Source organism: Mauremys mutica, chromosome 1 (assembly GCF_020497125.1).
Source record: "Mauremys mutica isolate MM-2020 ecotype Southern chromosome 1, ASM2049712v1, whole genome shotgun sequence".
Lineage (NCBI taxonomy): Eukaryota > Metazoa > Chordata > Testudines > Geoemydidae > Mauremys > Mauremys mutica.
The window spans coordinates 51,464,348-51,479,323 of record NC_059072.1 but is presented as its reverse complement, the minus strand read 5'-3'; the positions used below and the strand labels follow the sequence as shown (position 1 = coordinate 51,479,323).

Genomic DNA, 14,976 nt, shown 5'->3' with positions numbered 1-14,976 from the left:
GCACAGAAACTAGTGGGGTGACAGCATTGAGCCAGGGGCTGCATGAGAGTGGGCGTGCAGGGACATATGGAGATGGGTGGCTGGGGGTGGCTGACTGGGGTGCAGGGACACATGGAGATGGGGGAAGGAGGGTGCAGGGACACACAGGGATGGGGCAGATGGTGCCAGCTGAATGGGAGAGGCTAGAGCCAGAGTTTGCATAGGGAGGGTCCCCAACTCCCTAACAATTCCCCCCTCCAAACAAAACTTGTCCCATACTTCTCCCACCCACACATAGCAACCCTCCAGGTTCACCCCCAGGATCCTTCCGAGTGGTTACTTTCCTCACCCTCTGCTTCTCCATTATCCCTGACTCCCCCAAATCTTTTTTGTTGTCTGTATTCTTATAGACATACTTGCTTACAGGTATTTTGAAATAAATTATCCAAATAATTGAAACTGGCATGATTATATTGTGTTATTTTGACAAATAAAGTATGCTGAATTTTAAAATATTATGCACAGGATTTTTAGTTCATTGCTACGTTACTAATTACAACCTAGACCTTGTAGACAGAAAGAATTTTAAAAATTCAATTAACTTTTCAGTATGTATTCTGTTTGTATTTTATTTTTTCTTCTGCTTGCGCATGAAAATCAAGGAAACCATTTACTTTTTTTAAAAGCAGTTTCATTTGCGCACACTCAATTTTGCATTTATTAGGTTGGAAGCACTGTGTGGGAATGTTTAGTTGTACAAGAAGAAAAACAATTCCCACTGGAATTCTGAAAAACAGACAGACATTTCTGGTCTGTCTAAACAGAGCATTTCAATTTCCAGAGCTCTCAATTTGACACTTTTCATAAAGCATTATTTTCATTTTAAAAGTAGTACTAGATAGGGTGAAGAACAAGAAACACTGTTAGGGAGAAACGGTGATTTTTTTTAATTGAAGGGGCATTAGTCAGATAGCTGCAAAAGTGTGTTTGATTGTCTGCCAGGTAAGTACTTAGAGAGAGAAGATGGGTGAGGCAATATCTTTTATTGGACCAACTTCTGCTGATGAAAGAGGTTAGCTTTTGAGCTTACAGGGAGCTCTTTTTCAGGTACTTACAAAGATACAGATATATTAATGACTGAAAGATTTATCTCTGAATTTATATATTATACATTATATATTTATATATTTATACATTAACTGAATGTAATGATTACACAATTAAAGCTCTTTTGATGGCCAGTGTAACCTCACATAAACATATCCACAGTGGGATGAACTGAGGGAAAGATCAGTCCCAAAAAGAAAACAGTTGGGTAATACATTTTCCATTCTGTACCTTATCCTCCTCTAATTTCTTACTGTAATGATACAATGAGTATTAAAGAGAAACAGAATGTAGGGAAGCAAGAAAAGGAATCTATTTAGGCACTATCCCCTGTGGGGATCCTCGCTTCTCTCGATACTGGTGATGTGATGAGGAAGATGTGAGACAAGGAGCCTAACTCCAGGGTGTACCCCAACTTCAGGATCTCCAGTACCCATCTGTTTGATGTATAGTGAAGCCAAGGGTCTATAAAGTATGAGATGCCTCCTCCCAGGAGGCTATCTGGTTGAATGCAGTACCCACTGTAGTCACACTGAAAGTTTCAGTCGGGAAGAGGAGAAGTTACCGCCTCTATGAAGTTTCCCTCTGAGATTGCAATTCCATGATTTGCCTCTGGAATGGTGGAGTCTCTTCTCTCATACCTTTGCTGAGAAGGATGACAGGATGCTTGGTTCTATGTGAGGACCTGTAGCACCAGCTAGGTTTAATCTGGAGTGCACGGAGAATGTTCAGACAGGGCTGGCTACAGGCACCAGCCAAGAAAGCTCGTGCTTGGGACGGCAGATTCTAAGGGGCGGCTTCCGCCCAATCTTAGGGCGGCACGGCTGCCCAATTTTTTTAATTTTTTTTCTTTGCCTCCGGGTCCAGCCACCCTGTGCCCAGGGTTTTTTTGGTTTTTTTTCTCTTCCTTTCTTTGCTTTGTTGAGCTGCCCTGCACCCTGGTGTTTTTTTTGTTTTGTTTTTGTTTTTTGCTTGGGGCATGCAAAAAAGTCAGATCCGGCCCTGTAGACACTTACTACAGCCAAGCAGGAGTTGAGGGACCAGGATGTAAATGGTTTACTATTTTCCAGATCAACATACCTTAAATAATTCAGCACAATTTTTATTTTCCCCTATGGAGTCTTAGAGAGGGCTCCCCTCTAGGCCTGGGCTGATGAAAAGTCTACGTGCATTTATTTTTAGGAATGGAACATTATAGGACTGAAAGGGGTGAAGACGATGAGCTCCAAGAAATCCTTCCCCTAATTGGTGACCGAAATGACACTGTACAATATATTTCCAAGATGTGTCTCTGTTCCCTTATCATTCATACTAGTTGTTCATATTACTGATTTTGGTAATAATTTCTTTCATATCCATTATGCTTAGGACAGAAATTCTCTCTAAATTCCTTTGGTATTCTGCCCTTTCTTCACATTGTCATTGTTGTTGTCAGGGCTTGTTCTCTTAAAGGAGTATTCATTTTACCAAATCTAGTTTCACTGACACTTTTTTACTAAGAACACTGTATCATGGGCATTGTCCTTATCGTATCATTTCCAGACCAGAGCGGGATACAAAATTCCTTATAGGGAATTAAATACATTTTCTCTGAATTTCATTCTGTAGGCTAGATCCTCTGCTCTGGCTGAGCTGCACATAGTACAGGATAGAGAGAGGGAAGAGCAAAGGTGACTTTAAGTCACCTTTACGCTGCTTTGATTGTGAAGCTTTCAGAGTGATTTAGTGGACATAGTGTATTTGGACTTTCAGAAAGCCTTTGACAAGGTCCCTCACCAAAGGCTCTTAAGCAAAGTAAGCTGTCATGGAATAAGAGGGAAGGTCCTCTCATGGATCAGTAACTGGATAAAAGATAGAAAACAAAAGGTAGGAATAAATGGTCAGTTTTCAGAATGGAGAGAGGTAAATAGCGGTGTTCCCCATGGATCTGTAATGGGACCAGTACTGTTTAACATATTCATAAATGATCTGCAAAAAAAGGTGTAAACAGGGAGTTGGCAAAATTTTGAGACAATACACAATTATTCAAGGTAGTCAAGTCCAAAGCAGACTGCAAAGAGTTACAAAGGGATCTCACAAAACTGGGTGACTGGATACAAAATGGCAGTTGAAATTCAACATTGATAAATGCAAAATAATGCATATTGGAAAACATAATCTGTAAATAAGGGATTGTACCGTATGACTGGAGAATTGCTAACATAGTTAATTTGTTTTCCTTTCTTAAAAATAGGATCCGGGTAACTACAGGCCTGTTAATTTGACATCTGTAGTATGCAAGGGCTTGGAAAAAATGTTGAAGGAGAAAGTAGTTAAGGATATTGAGGTCAATGGTAATTGGGACAAAATACAGCATGGTTTTACAAAGGGTAGATCATGCCAAATAAACATGATCACCTTCTTTGAGAAGGTAACAGATTTTTTAGACAAAGGAAACACAGTGGATCTAATTTACCTCAATTTCAGTAAGGCATTTGATACAGTTCCACAAGGGGAATTATTAGTTAAATTGGAAAAGATGGGGATCAATATGAAAACTGAAAGGTGGATAAGGAACTGGTTAAAGGGGAGACTACAATGGGTCATACTGAAAGGTCAACTCTCAGGCTGAAGGGAGGTTACTAGTGGAGTTCCTCAGGGATCGGTTTTGGGACCAATCTTATTTAATCTTTTTATTACTCACCTTAGCACAAAAAAGTGGAAATGTGCTAATAAAGTGTGTGGATGACACAAAGTTGGGAGATATTGCCAATAGAAAGAAGGACCAGGATATCGTACAGGAAGATCTGGATGACTTTGTAAACTAGTAATAATAATAGGATGAAATTTAATAGTGAAAAGTGCAAGGTCATGCATTTAAGGATTAATAACAAGAATTTTTGTTATAAGCTGGGGACTCATCAGTCAGAAGTAACAGAGGAGGAGAAGGACTTTGGAGTATTGGTTGATCACAGGATGACTATGAGCCGTCAATGTAATATGGCCGTGAAAAAAGCTAATGCGGTCTTGGGATGCATCAGGCGAGGTATTTCCAGTAGAGATAAGGAGCTGTTAGTACCGTTATACAAGGCACTGGTGGGACCTCATCTGGAATACTGTGTGCAGTTCTGGTCTCCCATGTTTAAGAAGGATGAATTCAAACTAGAACAGGTTCAGAGAAGGGCTACTAGGATGATCCAAGGAATGGAAAACCTGTCTTATGAAAGGAGACTCAAAGAGCTTGGCTTGTTTAGCCTAACCAAAAGAAGGCTGAGGGGAGATATGATTGCTCTCTATAAATATATCAGAGGGATAAATACCAGGGAGGAAGAGGAATTATTTAAACTCAGTACCAATGTGGACACAAGAACAAATGGATATAAACTGGCCATCAGGAAGTTTAGACTTGAAATTAGACGAAGGTTTCTAACCATCAGAGGAGTGAAGTTCTGGAACAGCCTTTCAAGGGGAGCAGTGGGGGCAAAAGATATATCTGGCTTCAAGACTATGCTTAATAAGTTTATGGAGCGGATGGTATGATGGGATAGCCTAATTTTGGCAATTAATTGATCTTTGACTATATGCTCAATGGCTTGTGATGGGATGTTAGATGGGGTGGGATCTGAGTTACTACAGAGAATTCTTTCCTGGGTGTCTGGCTGGTGAATCTTGCCCACATGCTCAGGGTTTAGCTGATTGCCATATTTGGGGTTGGAAAGGAATTTTCCACCAGGGCAAATTCGACAGAGGCCCTCGGGGTTTATCGTCTTCCTCTGCAGCATGGGGCATGAGTCACTTGCTAGAGAATTTTCTGCACCTTGAAGTCTTTAAACCATGATTTGAGGACTTCAATAGCTCAGACATAGGTTAGGGGTTTATTACAGGAATGGGTGGGTGAGATTCTGTGGCTGGCATTGTGCAGGAGGTCAGACTAGACAATCATAATGGTTCCTTCTGACCTTAAAGTCTATGACTCATAGAATCTCAGGGTTGGAAGGGACCTCAGGAGGTCATCTAGTCCAACCCCCAGACTCTATGACTCTACTTTGAATGGCATATGGCACTAACTCAGGGGTGGGCAAACTACGGCCCGTGGGCCAGATCCGGCCCCTCGGGGCTTTGGATCCAGCCTGTGGGATTGCCCCCCGTGGTGCCGTGGGCCCCGCACCGCTCTCAGAAGCAGCCAGCACCACGTCCCTGCAGGCCCCGGGCAGGGGGGCAGAGGGCTCCGTGCATTGCCCTGGCTTCCAGGCACCGCCCCCTACAGCTCCCATTGGCTAGGAAAGGGGAACCATGGCCAATGGGAGCTTCAGGGGAGGTACCTGAAGGCACGGCAAGGGCAGAGCATGCGGAGACCTCCGCCCTCCCTCCCCCAGGGGCCGCAGTGCTTCCTGGACCAGTGAGGGGCCGGAGACAGAGCAGCCTGCCCTGGTCCCGGTGCGCGGCGCTGCCACCTGGAGCCACGTTAGGTAAGCAGTGCTGGGCCAGAGCCCGAACCCCTCCTGCACTCTGCCCCCCAAAAACCTGCCCTAAGCCCCCTGCCTGCACCTTGCACCTCTCCTGCATCCCAACCCCCTTCCCTGAGCTCCCTGCTGTGCCCTGCACACCTCAACCCTCTGCCCTGATCCCTCTGCCGCACCATGCACTCCTCCTGCACCCCAACCCCCTTCCCTAAGCCTCCTCATACACCCTGCACCCCTCCTCTGCCCCAATCCCTTGTCCTGAGTTCCTTCCTGCACTCTGCACCCACACCCCAACCCCGTGCCCCAGCCCTGCATACAATTTCCCCACCGAGATGTGGCCCTCGGCCCACAAAGTTTGCCCACCCCTGCACTAACTGCTAATGTTCCTACTCTTCCCAGATCATTCTGAAATATTCTGCCACTTCTGTTTGTATTGAGCTTGCCCTTCTAATTTTCTTTTATCATTAAATTACTGTAAGTAAAACACCTATGCATCTTTCATGGGGCTTGTGCTCCTAAGTCACTGAGGTGCTTTTGAAAATTCCAATTAACGCTTCTTCCATTTGTTTTGCCTTTCCAAAGTTTGCTGTGTTAAAATTCAATATCATTGTCATCTCATCTTTGGTGTCACGTTGTACGAATAAACAGAGATAGATTAAAGTCACTCTGGCTAGGATGCAGCCAAAAATCCACATATTCAGTCCTTCCCATGTACATAAAATAATAGGCCAAATTCTCACTGCAACAGAGCTCTGCTCGGAATAGCCAAAGGGAGAAGGGGGCAGAGTGTATTCTGACAAATGTGTTTTAAGCCCCTCTGCACTCAGGGATACTGGGGCTGATTTGTCCACAACTTAGAGCAGTCCAATTATGGTTTCCAGGGATAGACAGAGCACAGCAATATTCTGGCCCTACTTGTGATATACTTCTTACACCAAGAGGGTCCCCAAGTAGTCGGATCTGCTAGATTTCTATCTGGTTTGCATTACTGAAGTGGTACAAAGCAGACAAGGAGCTATGGGGCTGCTGGAGGATCAGGCTCTGGGAGTCGGCCACTTTCACAATGTACAAGAAGAAATTGCAGTATGAATGGGGAAGTGGTTGTGTTCCATTCTCATAAAGTACTGCTTCCAGTGGTAAGTCTGCTCTTTCTACAAACCTCTTTGATTTCTCTATTACATAGCTACCCTGGTACCACACATATAGGTATTACTACAGTTTTATGCTGTCATGACTCCATTGATCTCAGTGGAGACACAACAGCATAAAACTGGTGTAGGGCAATGGAGGATCATAGGTCCTGAACTTGCAATATTTACAGAGACAAAACTCCTTTTGGGTGTCTAAGAATTAGACTCCAGGACTTCCCATTAAGATAAAAAAAAGCTTGTAACTTTCACAAAAAGACACATTAGCAGAGCTAAATATGTAACAAAAACTCCACATGCCTACACCTATCCAGCACTAGCTCATGGTTCAAACACAACCACAGCTTTGGCCATTACTAGTCTCACGTTTTACAACTGGAATCTTACTGACCACATTTTGTAAAATAGAGACTTTTTTAGTGTAACTGTCTTTGCAAAACAATGCTTTGGGAATTGTAACTTTCAAAAAACATAACTATGAAACCCTGCCTCTGTTGACCTGTGCATGAGAGACGTCATTAAGGCTTTTCTGACTGCAGGCAGCTCAGGATGTTATCACCTTACCTGGATTAGTGTATAGTTGACTTTCCACTGTTTTACCAATGCACTGCAGTTTAACAGCTTGAAGGGATTCATCCACATGCATGATGGTTGGCAAGCTTCCTAGAGTATCATGTACCAAGTTTGCCACCTCTCGCACATCAAAGAGCTTCAGCAGCTCAGAGTATACAGCTGGGAAGGAGCAGAGAAACACAGCCTAAAGAAGGTTAAAAAATACCAATTAAATACAGTGAAACACACTTGAAATTTTCAGCATTTACAGTGACCAGTGACAAGGGCATCACACACTTTTAGCAGTCATGGGAACCTATTTTCACATTTCAATTTCAAGTTATAAAATGTGATTCAGATTTGAAGCATTCAAATCAATTAGTTAGAATTTAAGAAGAAATATCCTCGTTACTCAGATTTAAAGCTATATATTTATTTTCTTTTAAAACACAATTCAGCCTATTATTTACTGTTCTTTGTTTTTCCCTCTCATGAACATCCCAACTTTTATCAAATAAATCAACTGGACTTTGACTACAGATACTTTATCACTTACAGGCTTCACAAGAGCCACAAGTAAGAGGAGATTATTCATTCACAAGGACAACAGAAACTGGCAGACACCACGAATAGGTGACATTGAGGTTCCCCTAGGTAAGGAATATAACAGTCTCTCTCTCATTTTTTCCAATATTTAAAGAGGTTATTTTGGATGGAAACAGCACTGGAACTATCAGTTAACTTTAGAAATCTAAAAATAGAGCTAGTAGTTCATTGGAGAAAGAAATGGATTTGGAAGATAAACAAGAAATACTGAAGAAAAAGAAAGTCACATTACGTAAAAGTAGTTAGAACCTGGAATGTCTTTCCTTCTTCCTTTCTGACTCTAGTTCATTGAAATGAAAATCATTTATTCTAGCCATTTCATCTCCTTTTAGTGTTGGCCCCAGTGTGGATGATGTACACAGCTAGAGGGTTAAAGATACCACGGGGAATGTGGGAAAATCCCAGAGTTGCTCATTTATATGATTCTGCCAAAATACTTCAGTTAAGCTGCTTATATGAGATCCAATGGAAGAATTTGGCCTAATCATCTCTCTGCTATTTCCCTGAAACAGTTTTCCGTGCAGCTCAAAGGGATGAACTATCATGGAAAAGCAGAGCTTTGGTCAGGAGAATCTGACATGGAGAGGGCTGGGGATGCACTCAAACATTTTCTGAAGATACCTAGGGTCCAATGTTTTTCCCAAAGTGAGAGCTCTGTTCATTGCATAAAATTCTGGATTTTTAGAGTTGTTCTCAATGTGTTTTGAACACTGCCTTTTGCACTGGTCAATTTTAATAGGCCCAGTGTAATTTAAGGATCTGATTACAGCAGAATGTGCTCATTAGCAAGATTATTATACTAAACCTTCAAAAGTGAGAAATCTTTTGGGGGGTTCAAGAGATCAGGTATCAAGGTGCTTAAAGAAGCTGGGCAATGATGCAACACTGAATACCCAAAATCATGTGGAGACATCATTCGATTTCTGTTTTGCAGTTATGATTTCTTCTAACCACTGGAGCAAGTATTAACAGAATACAATCCCTTTCCAATTCAAAACAAATAGTCTGGCTAAGGTAACCCTAGTTCTGCTATTCAGAAGTTAGAGGTATGGAAAATTTCCATTATAAGCCACAACCGGTGCAAGCATTAACGGGAACTATCAATTTACTACAGACAACATGAATTTGACGTTCTATGTAACAAACACACGCGCGCACACATTTTCCCATTGAATACTGGTAATGATAATAATCAAACTGAGCAAACTCATGATACTTACTTGGGATTGAGATAAAGCGCTAGCCCCTTTACTCTCTTGGGAAAGGAAAAATCGTATTGACATAAGCAGCTCTTGAACACAGCAGCGGAATTCCTCCTCATTTTGTCCACCAGTGGCAAGCGAGAACAGCCTCCGAGACTGAACTATATATTTAAAGATATATTCTTGTGCCTTCAAATGTCAAAACACAAAGATCCTGAATCATATTGAACTCATTCTTCTTTAAAATTAGTAAACATAAAACATAGAAAAATTATATAATTCAAACATATTTAGAGCATTTGTCAGTATGGAGAATATGCCATTTAATTCTGGAAAGTTTTTAATCTTATTAGCAGTGATCTACTGCCAATCTTTTAATAAGGCCTCTCAACATTTTTTACTCTTTTTCCTTTAATAAAATCTATACACCAGGGAGTACTTGCTCATCAAGAGGTAGCACTGAGGACTAGGAAATCTAGTTATTTGTTTTCCCATTTAAACAAAAATGCTTTCCCCTTAACGGTAACCAGAGAATGAGGCATCATCAGTGACAAAACAAGCTGACCTGAAGTTGCAAATTGCTGGAGTATATACTAAGCAGATTGATAACAACACAATGTTCAACTTCAAGTAAGAGGTGAGGCGAGACCTTATGCCAACAGCTGCAAGTGAGGAGGGAAATGGATAACAGAGAGGCAGAGAAAGAGGAACAGAGAGGGTGACTGATGGTAGCTTGGTTTGACTGAAACCAAACCAAAACTCCAATTTTAATAGAACTGTCTGGGACACAAGGACTGTCACATTAAATTGCTTTATCTGGTCATTGTAGTCTTCTATTTTATCACAGACATAATTACCACATGTGTAATCTAATAAGGTTTCTTGAAACCAACCACTATCCGTATTGCAATCAACAAATAAGTCCTCAGTTCCTGAGTTCTACTGGAGTGAACACCATGAATCAACTCTTTTTCACAATTAAGAGTTTCCAGAAGGGTGAATAAACTGGCTGACTGTACCCAACTGGTGTGTGAGTGCACTGAACAGGTTTTGAAATTCTACTGCTCATACCTACTATGCATGTGAAGTCAATTGATTTAAATTAGTACTGCTATATGCACTGGTCAGGTATGTTATTGTCTCTGATGATTTCTATTACCTTTAACACTTCATGGATATGCTCTTGTATCTCCATGTCTGTTACTCGATCAACATGCCACTTAAGTACTTTTATAAGATCTCTAGAACATAAAAAAGAAAATGATTACAGTACAGAAGCGTGAAAAGCGTGACTTAACAAATTTCTTAATATGGACTATCAAATTTAGGATTTGAAATGTGAACAAATAGCTTTCATACAATAAACAAAAAAAAGTTTCAATAATACAAGGTGTCTTCTTCCAGCCATTACCATTTTGCTCAACTTGTAAAGGCAGTGTATTGTGCATAATAACAGGGCCAAACTTTCACTCAACTGTAGATATGCTACAAAGTCATCTGACAGTTAATGAAAAATTTGAAAGTGGTATTAAGTATAAACACTTAAATAGCTTTTGATAAAGATGCAAAAACTCATTTAATGCATAAGAACAAATCAATTTGCATTTAAAATAGTCTCTGCTTCTCCCTGAAGTCGTGTGATTTTGAATTGTGATCTCATTAGATCACTAAAACTAAGCAACATTGGACCTGAACAGTACTTAGGCCTTGTCTCCACTACGGGGGGAGATCGATCTAAGTTACGCAACTTCAGCTACGTGAATAGCGTAGCTGAAGTCGACATACTTAGATCTACTTACCGCGGGGTCCATACTACGCTATGTCGATGGGAGACACTCTCCTGTCAATTCCCCTTGCGATTCTCATTCAGGAGGAGTACAGGAGTCGACGGGAGAGTGTTCTGCGGTCAATTTAGTGGGTCTTCACTAGACCCGCTAAATTGACTGCCGATGCATCAATCGCCACGTGTTGATCCCCCAGTAAGTGTAGACAAGCCCTTAGATGGTAAACAAAAATGACTAAGCAGAGTATGGAAATAAGGGATGTTCATGATTCAGTATTCAGTACTGTATACTCTGAGGCAGTAGAATGACATGATGGTAGGGTACTGCATTGCTGGAAGCAGTCTCTCTTGATTTAGATGTATAAGAAATGTCCTCCTAACCATCTACAGTCATTAACGATCCCATGGTATTTTTTACAATAGTGGGCCAAATTCCAGTGTGGATACTTGCATTCTGAATACCTAAGAATCTTCAGTTGGATATAGTACAAAGCCCTGATCCTGCGAAGACTTATGCATGTATTTAAATTTAAAAGTACTGTGGGAAGTTCCACTGAAATCAGTGGGACTTTTTAGGACATAAACTTAAACATGTGTGTAAGTCTTTCAGGATCACCACCATGATCTTCACTTCCTGCCCTAAACAGTTATGTAGCCATATAATATCCTCCAGGTGGCTGCTGTTCATCATGAGATGAATAATAGGAATATTAGAATTTACAGTCCAAAAAACCCAGACATCAATTGCTACATTTCAGGTGGGCCTGAATAAAAGGACACCACTGGTGAGATCAGCATTGGAAAAGTTTGGGGAAGAAGTGGATTTTAAGTTGAGCAGGTCGAGGGGAGCAGAAGGGTGCAAGATGGACAGAATATTTTGCAAAAATTTGCCCAAGATTTTTGAAATTTGGAATTTAAAATTTCAACTGGCTCTACTTTAAGATCTAGCTAGCTAAACTGTGGTGGCAAGTAACATAAAGAGGAATGCAATTTATTTATTTAATTTTTACTTGCTGTTCAAATCCAAGATCAAAATCTGGTTTTCACCCATTATGCTCAAGTTGAGGATAGACTATTCTAAATCTAGTTCTTAATCCAATATTAGAACTGAAGGAAGTCGTTTCTCTGATCATTTAAAATTATTTCAGCTATTATTGGACTTCATTTTGGGGATTAAAATATAGGATCAGAAGAAATTAAGTTCAATACATGTATAAATTGAAGTTTATGGCTGGCTCTGCTTAGTACCTATAATTGTCAAAATTCCAAACAGTTACAAAAAGTTAGGCCCTTACCTGTATGCAAGTGCACCTGCAAAATGACTTTCAATGTAAGTGTCCATTACTGGCTTAAAATGATGAAACTTGCTGTCCTGCAGCAAATTTATTATGTGAACCTAAAGAAAAAAGAAAAATGTTAATGCCCTTTCTCATTTCTTAAAGTGTTAAAATCTTATTTAAAAATTATCAAGTATCTTTACTGTAAGCATGGTTATGGAAAACCATGAAATACAACTTACCAAAGAATCAAATACTTTTGACCCATATTTTTGGGAATTTTCATCTAAAATGCCAAATAAAGTATCCAGTGTGTCTTGAAGAAACTATAAGTGAAGAAAGAATAACAATAATTAATTATCAAATGTACTTCTTTGTAAGATGTAAAGAAATTATTTTCTTTACATTAGTTAATTCCAAAGCAAACAAGGAAAGAACAATATATACCTTTACTATTTCTGAACCATCGATTTCTTTTAGTTTTGTGAGGCAGCCTGCAATTTTGTCCGGGTGGGCTCTCCACTTAAGAAGGTCAAGCATATCCCCTGCAAAAAACACACTGGAGATTACAGCTGAAAGAATGCCAGCACTTCAGGTTTTAAAATTCTTCAATTGCAACCCATATACGAAAAATGAGCTTACATCATCTCATAAGGGAACTGCCTATGGTCTGCAGTAACATGGTCTGGCCAGCTTGTTCACCCACAACTTGCAATCGCTCCATTAATAATTTTGAACACTTGTCAAAGAGATCATGCTTGATTAAGGCCAGCCTCAGGACCCCATTCCAGAAAAGGGACAGGAGTGTTGGAACAATTTGTATAGGGGAGGTGCTGAGAGCCATTGAACCAAACTGTAAACCCTGTGTATGATGGAAACCACTTTAAGTCAGAGAGTGCAGCAGGGATCCATGCAGGTAGACCCTTAAGCCCCCATGTAGAATTCAATGGAATTCTGCATGGGTATAAGGACCAATGCCAGATTGCTGCTCTCTCCTTCCTTCTTCAAGCATCTATGCACCATATCTTTGATGAAATGCAACTTTTGGATGGTGCAACTAGCAATGTAACTTGATTCTTGGATCATCTTTGACTCGTCAAGGAGTGAGATTGGCTAAAGACATAGCAGGAAAAATGTTTACTTTGACTTTTTTTCTTAAGGAACTAGACGGGTGGAGGGTTGATTCTCATTACAAAGGATTTGTTGGGGATAAAAAAATTCAACTCTCAGATGTTCACTTCAAATAAATCATTTAAGGGGAAAAATACAACTAGAGAATAGTTCAAGTATAAATGAAATAAACTGAATATGAGAACAATATGAGGTCTGAGAATCCCTGGTGACAGGGAAAAGAGACCATCACTTTCACATGTCAAGAGAAACCAGAAAATGAAACAGTTCTCAACAGAGATATGAGAATATAACAAACCCTTCAGGAAAATGGAGGTTTGAATGGGGAAAAAGTCAATGGTGGTGAAAAAAATTGCACTCAAGAGGAGCGAAAAACTCACATTTCACAAGCCTACTCTTTAAACATGAGCTGATTTGTTAGTTTAAAAAATAAACCCTTTGGCACTACGGCAGTGGTTTTGATCTAACTTCTTGAGTTAAAAAAAAAAAAGGGTTACCATCATCTTTATAAGGAAAACATTTGGGATTAAGTTTCTATCCTTCTCCCATAAATCCTAAAGTTTTCTTGTGAGGGAAAGTCACGTGGCCTACTATTCTCCAAAATGGAATATGAAATTCCCATATATAGTATGTATAATATTCTGAAAAGTTCAGTTCTGGGAATTCCAGAATCCCCCAAGTGCAGTCACTCCTGTTTTCTTATTAATTATCATCAGAAATTGAATGGTGTTTGTTGGAATGTGGATAGATTAATTTTAAGTACAGGTCCATCACTTGAAATACACACTCTAATATTGCATGTCTTTCATTGTGGAACAGCTGCTTCTTTGTGCTCATTTCAACTGGTAATGAGCATCAGTACTGAATGCAAGCCAACTGGCTAAAATGTCCTCACCTCCTATTTACAGACTGGGTAGATACCCTTTGTGTCTAGGCACATCTGGCTCTCTCATAACTTTGAAAAATGAACAAACAAACAGACCTACTTAGTAAAATTTGTACTAGTTAATTTGATACAGTTGTTTGCTGGATAAAAGTAAATCTATGTATAATCTAAATTTTGTTAACTATTTTTAATAAACATGCAGAATCCCAACAGAGTTAATGTTCACATGACCAAACATCCATGTCCTTTGCATTCATTTCCTAAGAATGCAATGTTCTGGCATTTTTTTGTTTATTCAGAATGAGGGGCTAGAAACTCACGAACATGAACCTTCCCAAAGAAGATACTTGGGAGAGAGAAGCTTTACAACAACACCCTCCACAAAGCATTGAGGAAGGTCCTGTAAAGGAACTCAAGTGAAACCACAATTTCTTGGAAACTGTAGATTTGCAGATCAATCTAAAAAACTATGACCCACAGAAGGATAAGTGTTTCTCTGGCAAAGTCAGGCCTAAGTCCACCCCATGTCCTAAATTCTCAGTCTGCATGCTGGGAGACCAGCAACATTGTGATGAGGCCAAAGCAGTCAACAATCCTCACACAAACACAGAGGCTCTGAAGAAACTCAACAAGAAAAAGAAGCTAGTGAAAAAGTTGCCTAAAAAATTACGATGCCTTCCTGGCTTCAGAGTCACTGATTTAACAGATTCTGCGTATCCTTGGTCCAGGTCTGAACAAAACTGGTAAGTTCTGCTCTCTCCTCATTCACATTGCGAACATGGTGGCCAAGGTCAATGAAGTCGTGCCTACTATCAAAATTCAAATGAAAAAGGTCCTCTGTCTGCCTATGGCTATCGGACATG

The 14,976-nt window shown here is 40.2% G+C and overlaps 1 protein-coding gene across 3 annotated transcripts in view; it reads right to left on the bottom strand.

The window, feature by feature from the left end:
• DOCK4 (dedicator of cytokinesis 4) overlaps window positions 1-14,976 on the bottom strand; it is a 428,604-nt gene that overhangs the window by 134,322 nt on the left and 279,306 nt on the right. For all 3 annotated transcript variants that reach the window (XM_045031826.1, XM_045031832.1, XM_045031842.1), the window contains 6 exons: window positions 12,544-12,641; window positions 12,339-12,422; window positions 12,115-12,215; window positions 10,196-10,277; window positions 9,055-9,225; window positions 7,241-7,433 (listed from right to left, as the gene is read on the bottom strand). In XM_045031826.1, coding sequence (XP_044887761.1) covers window positions 7,241-7,433; window positions 9,055-9,225; window positions 10,196-10,277; window positions 12,115-12,215; window positions 12,339-12,422; window positions 12,544-12,641 — 729 coding nt within the window. The remainder of the gene's footprint in view (window positions 1-7,240; window positions 7,434-9,054; window positions 9,226-10,195; window positions 10,278-12,114; window positions 12,216-12,338; window positions 12,423-12,543; window positions 12,642-14,976) is intronic.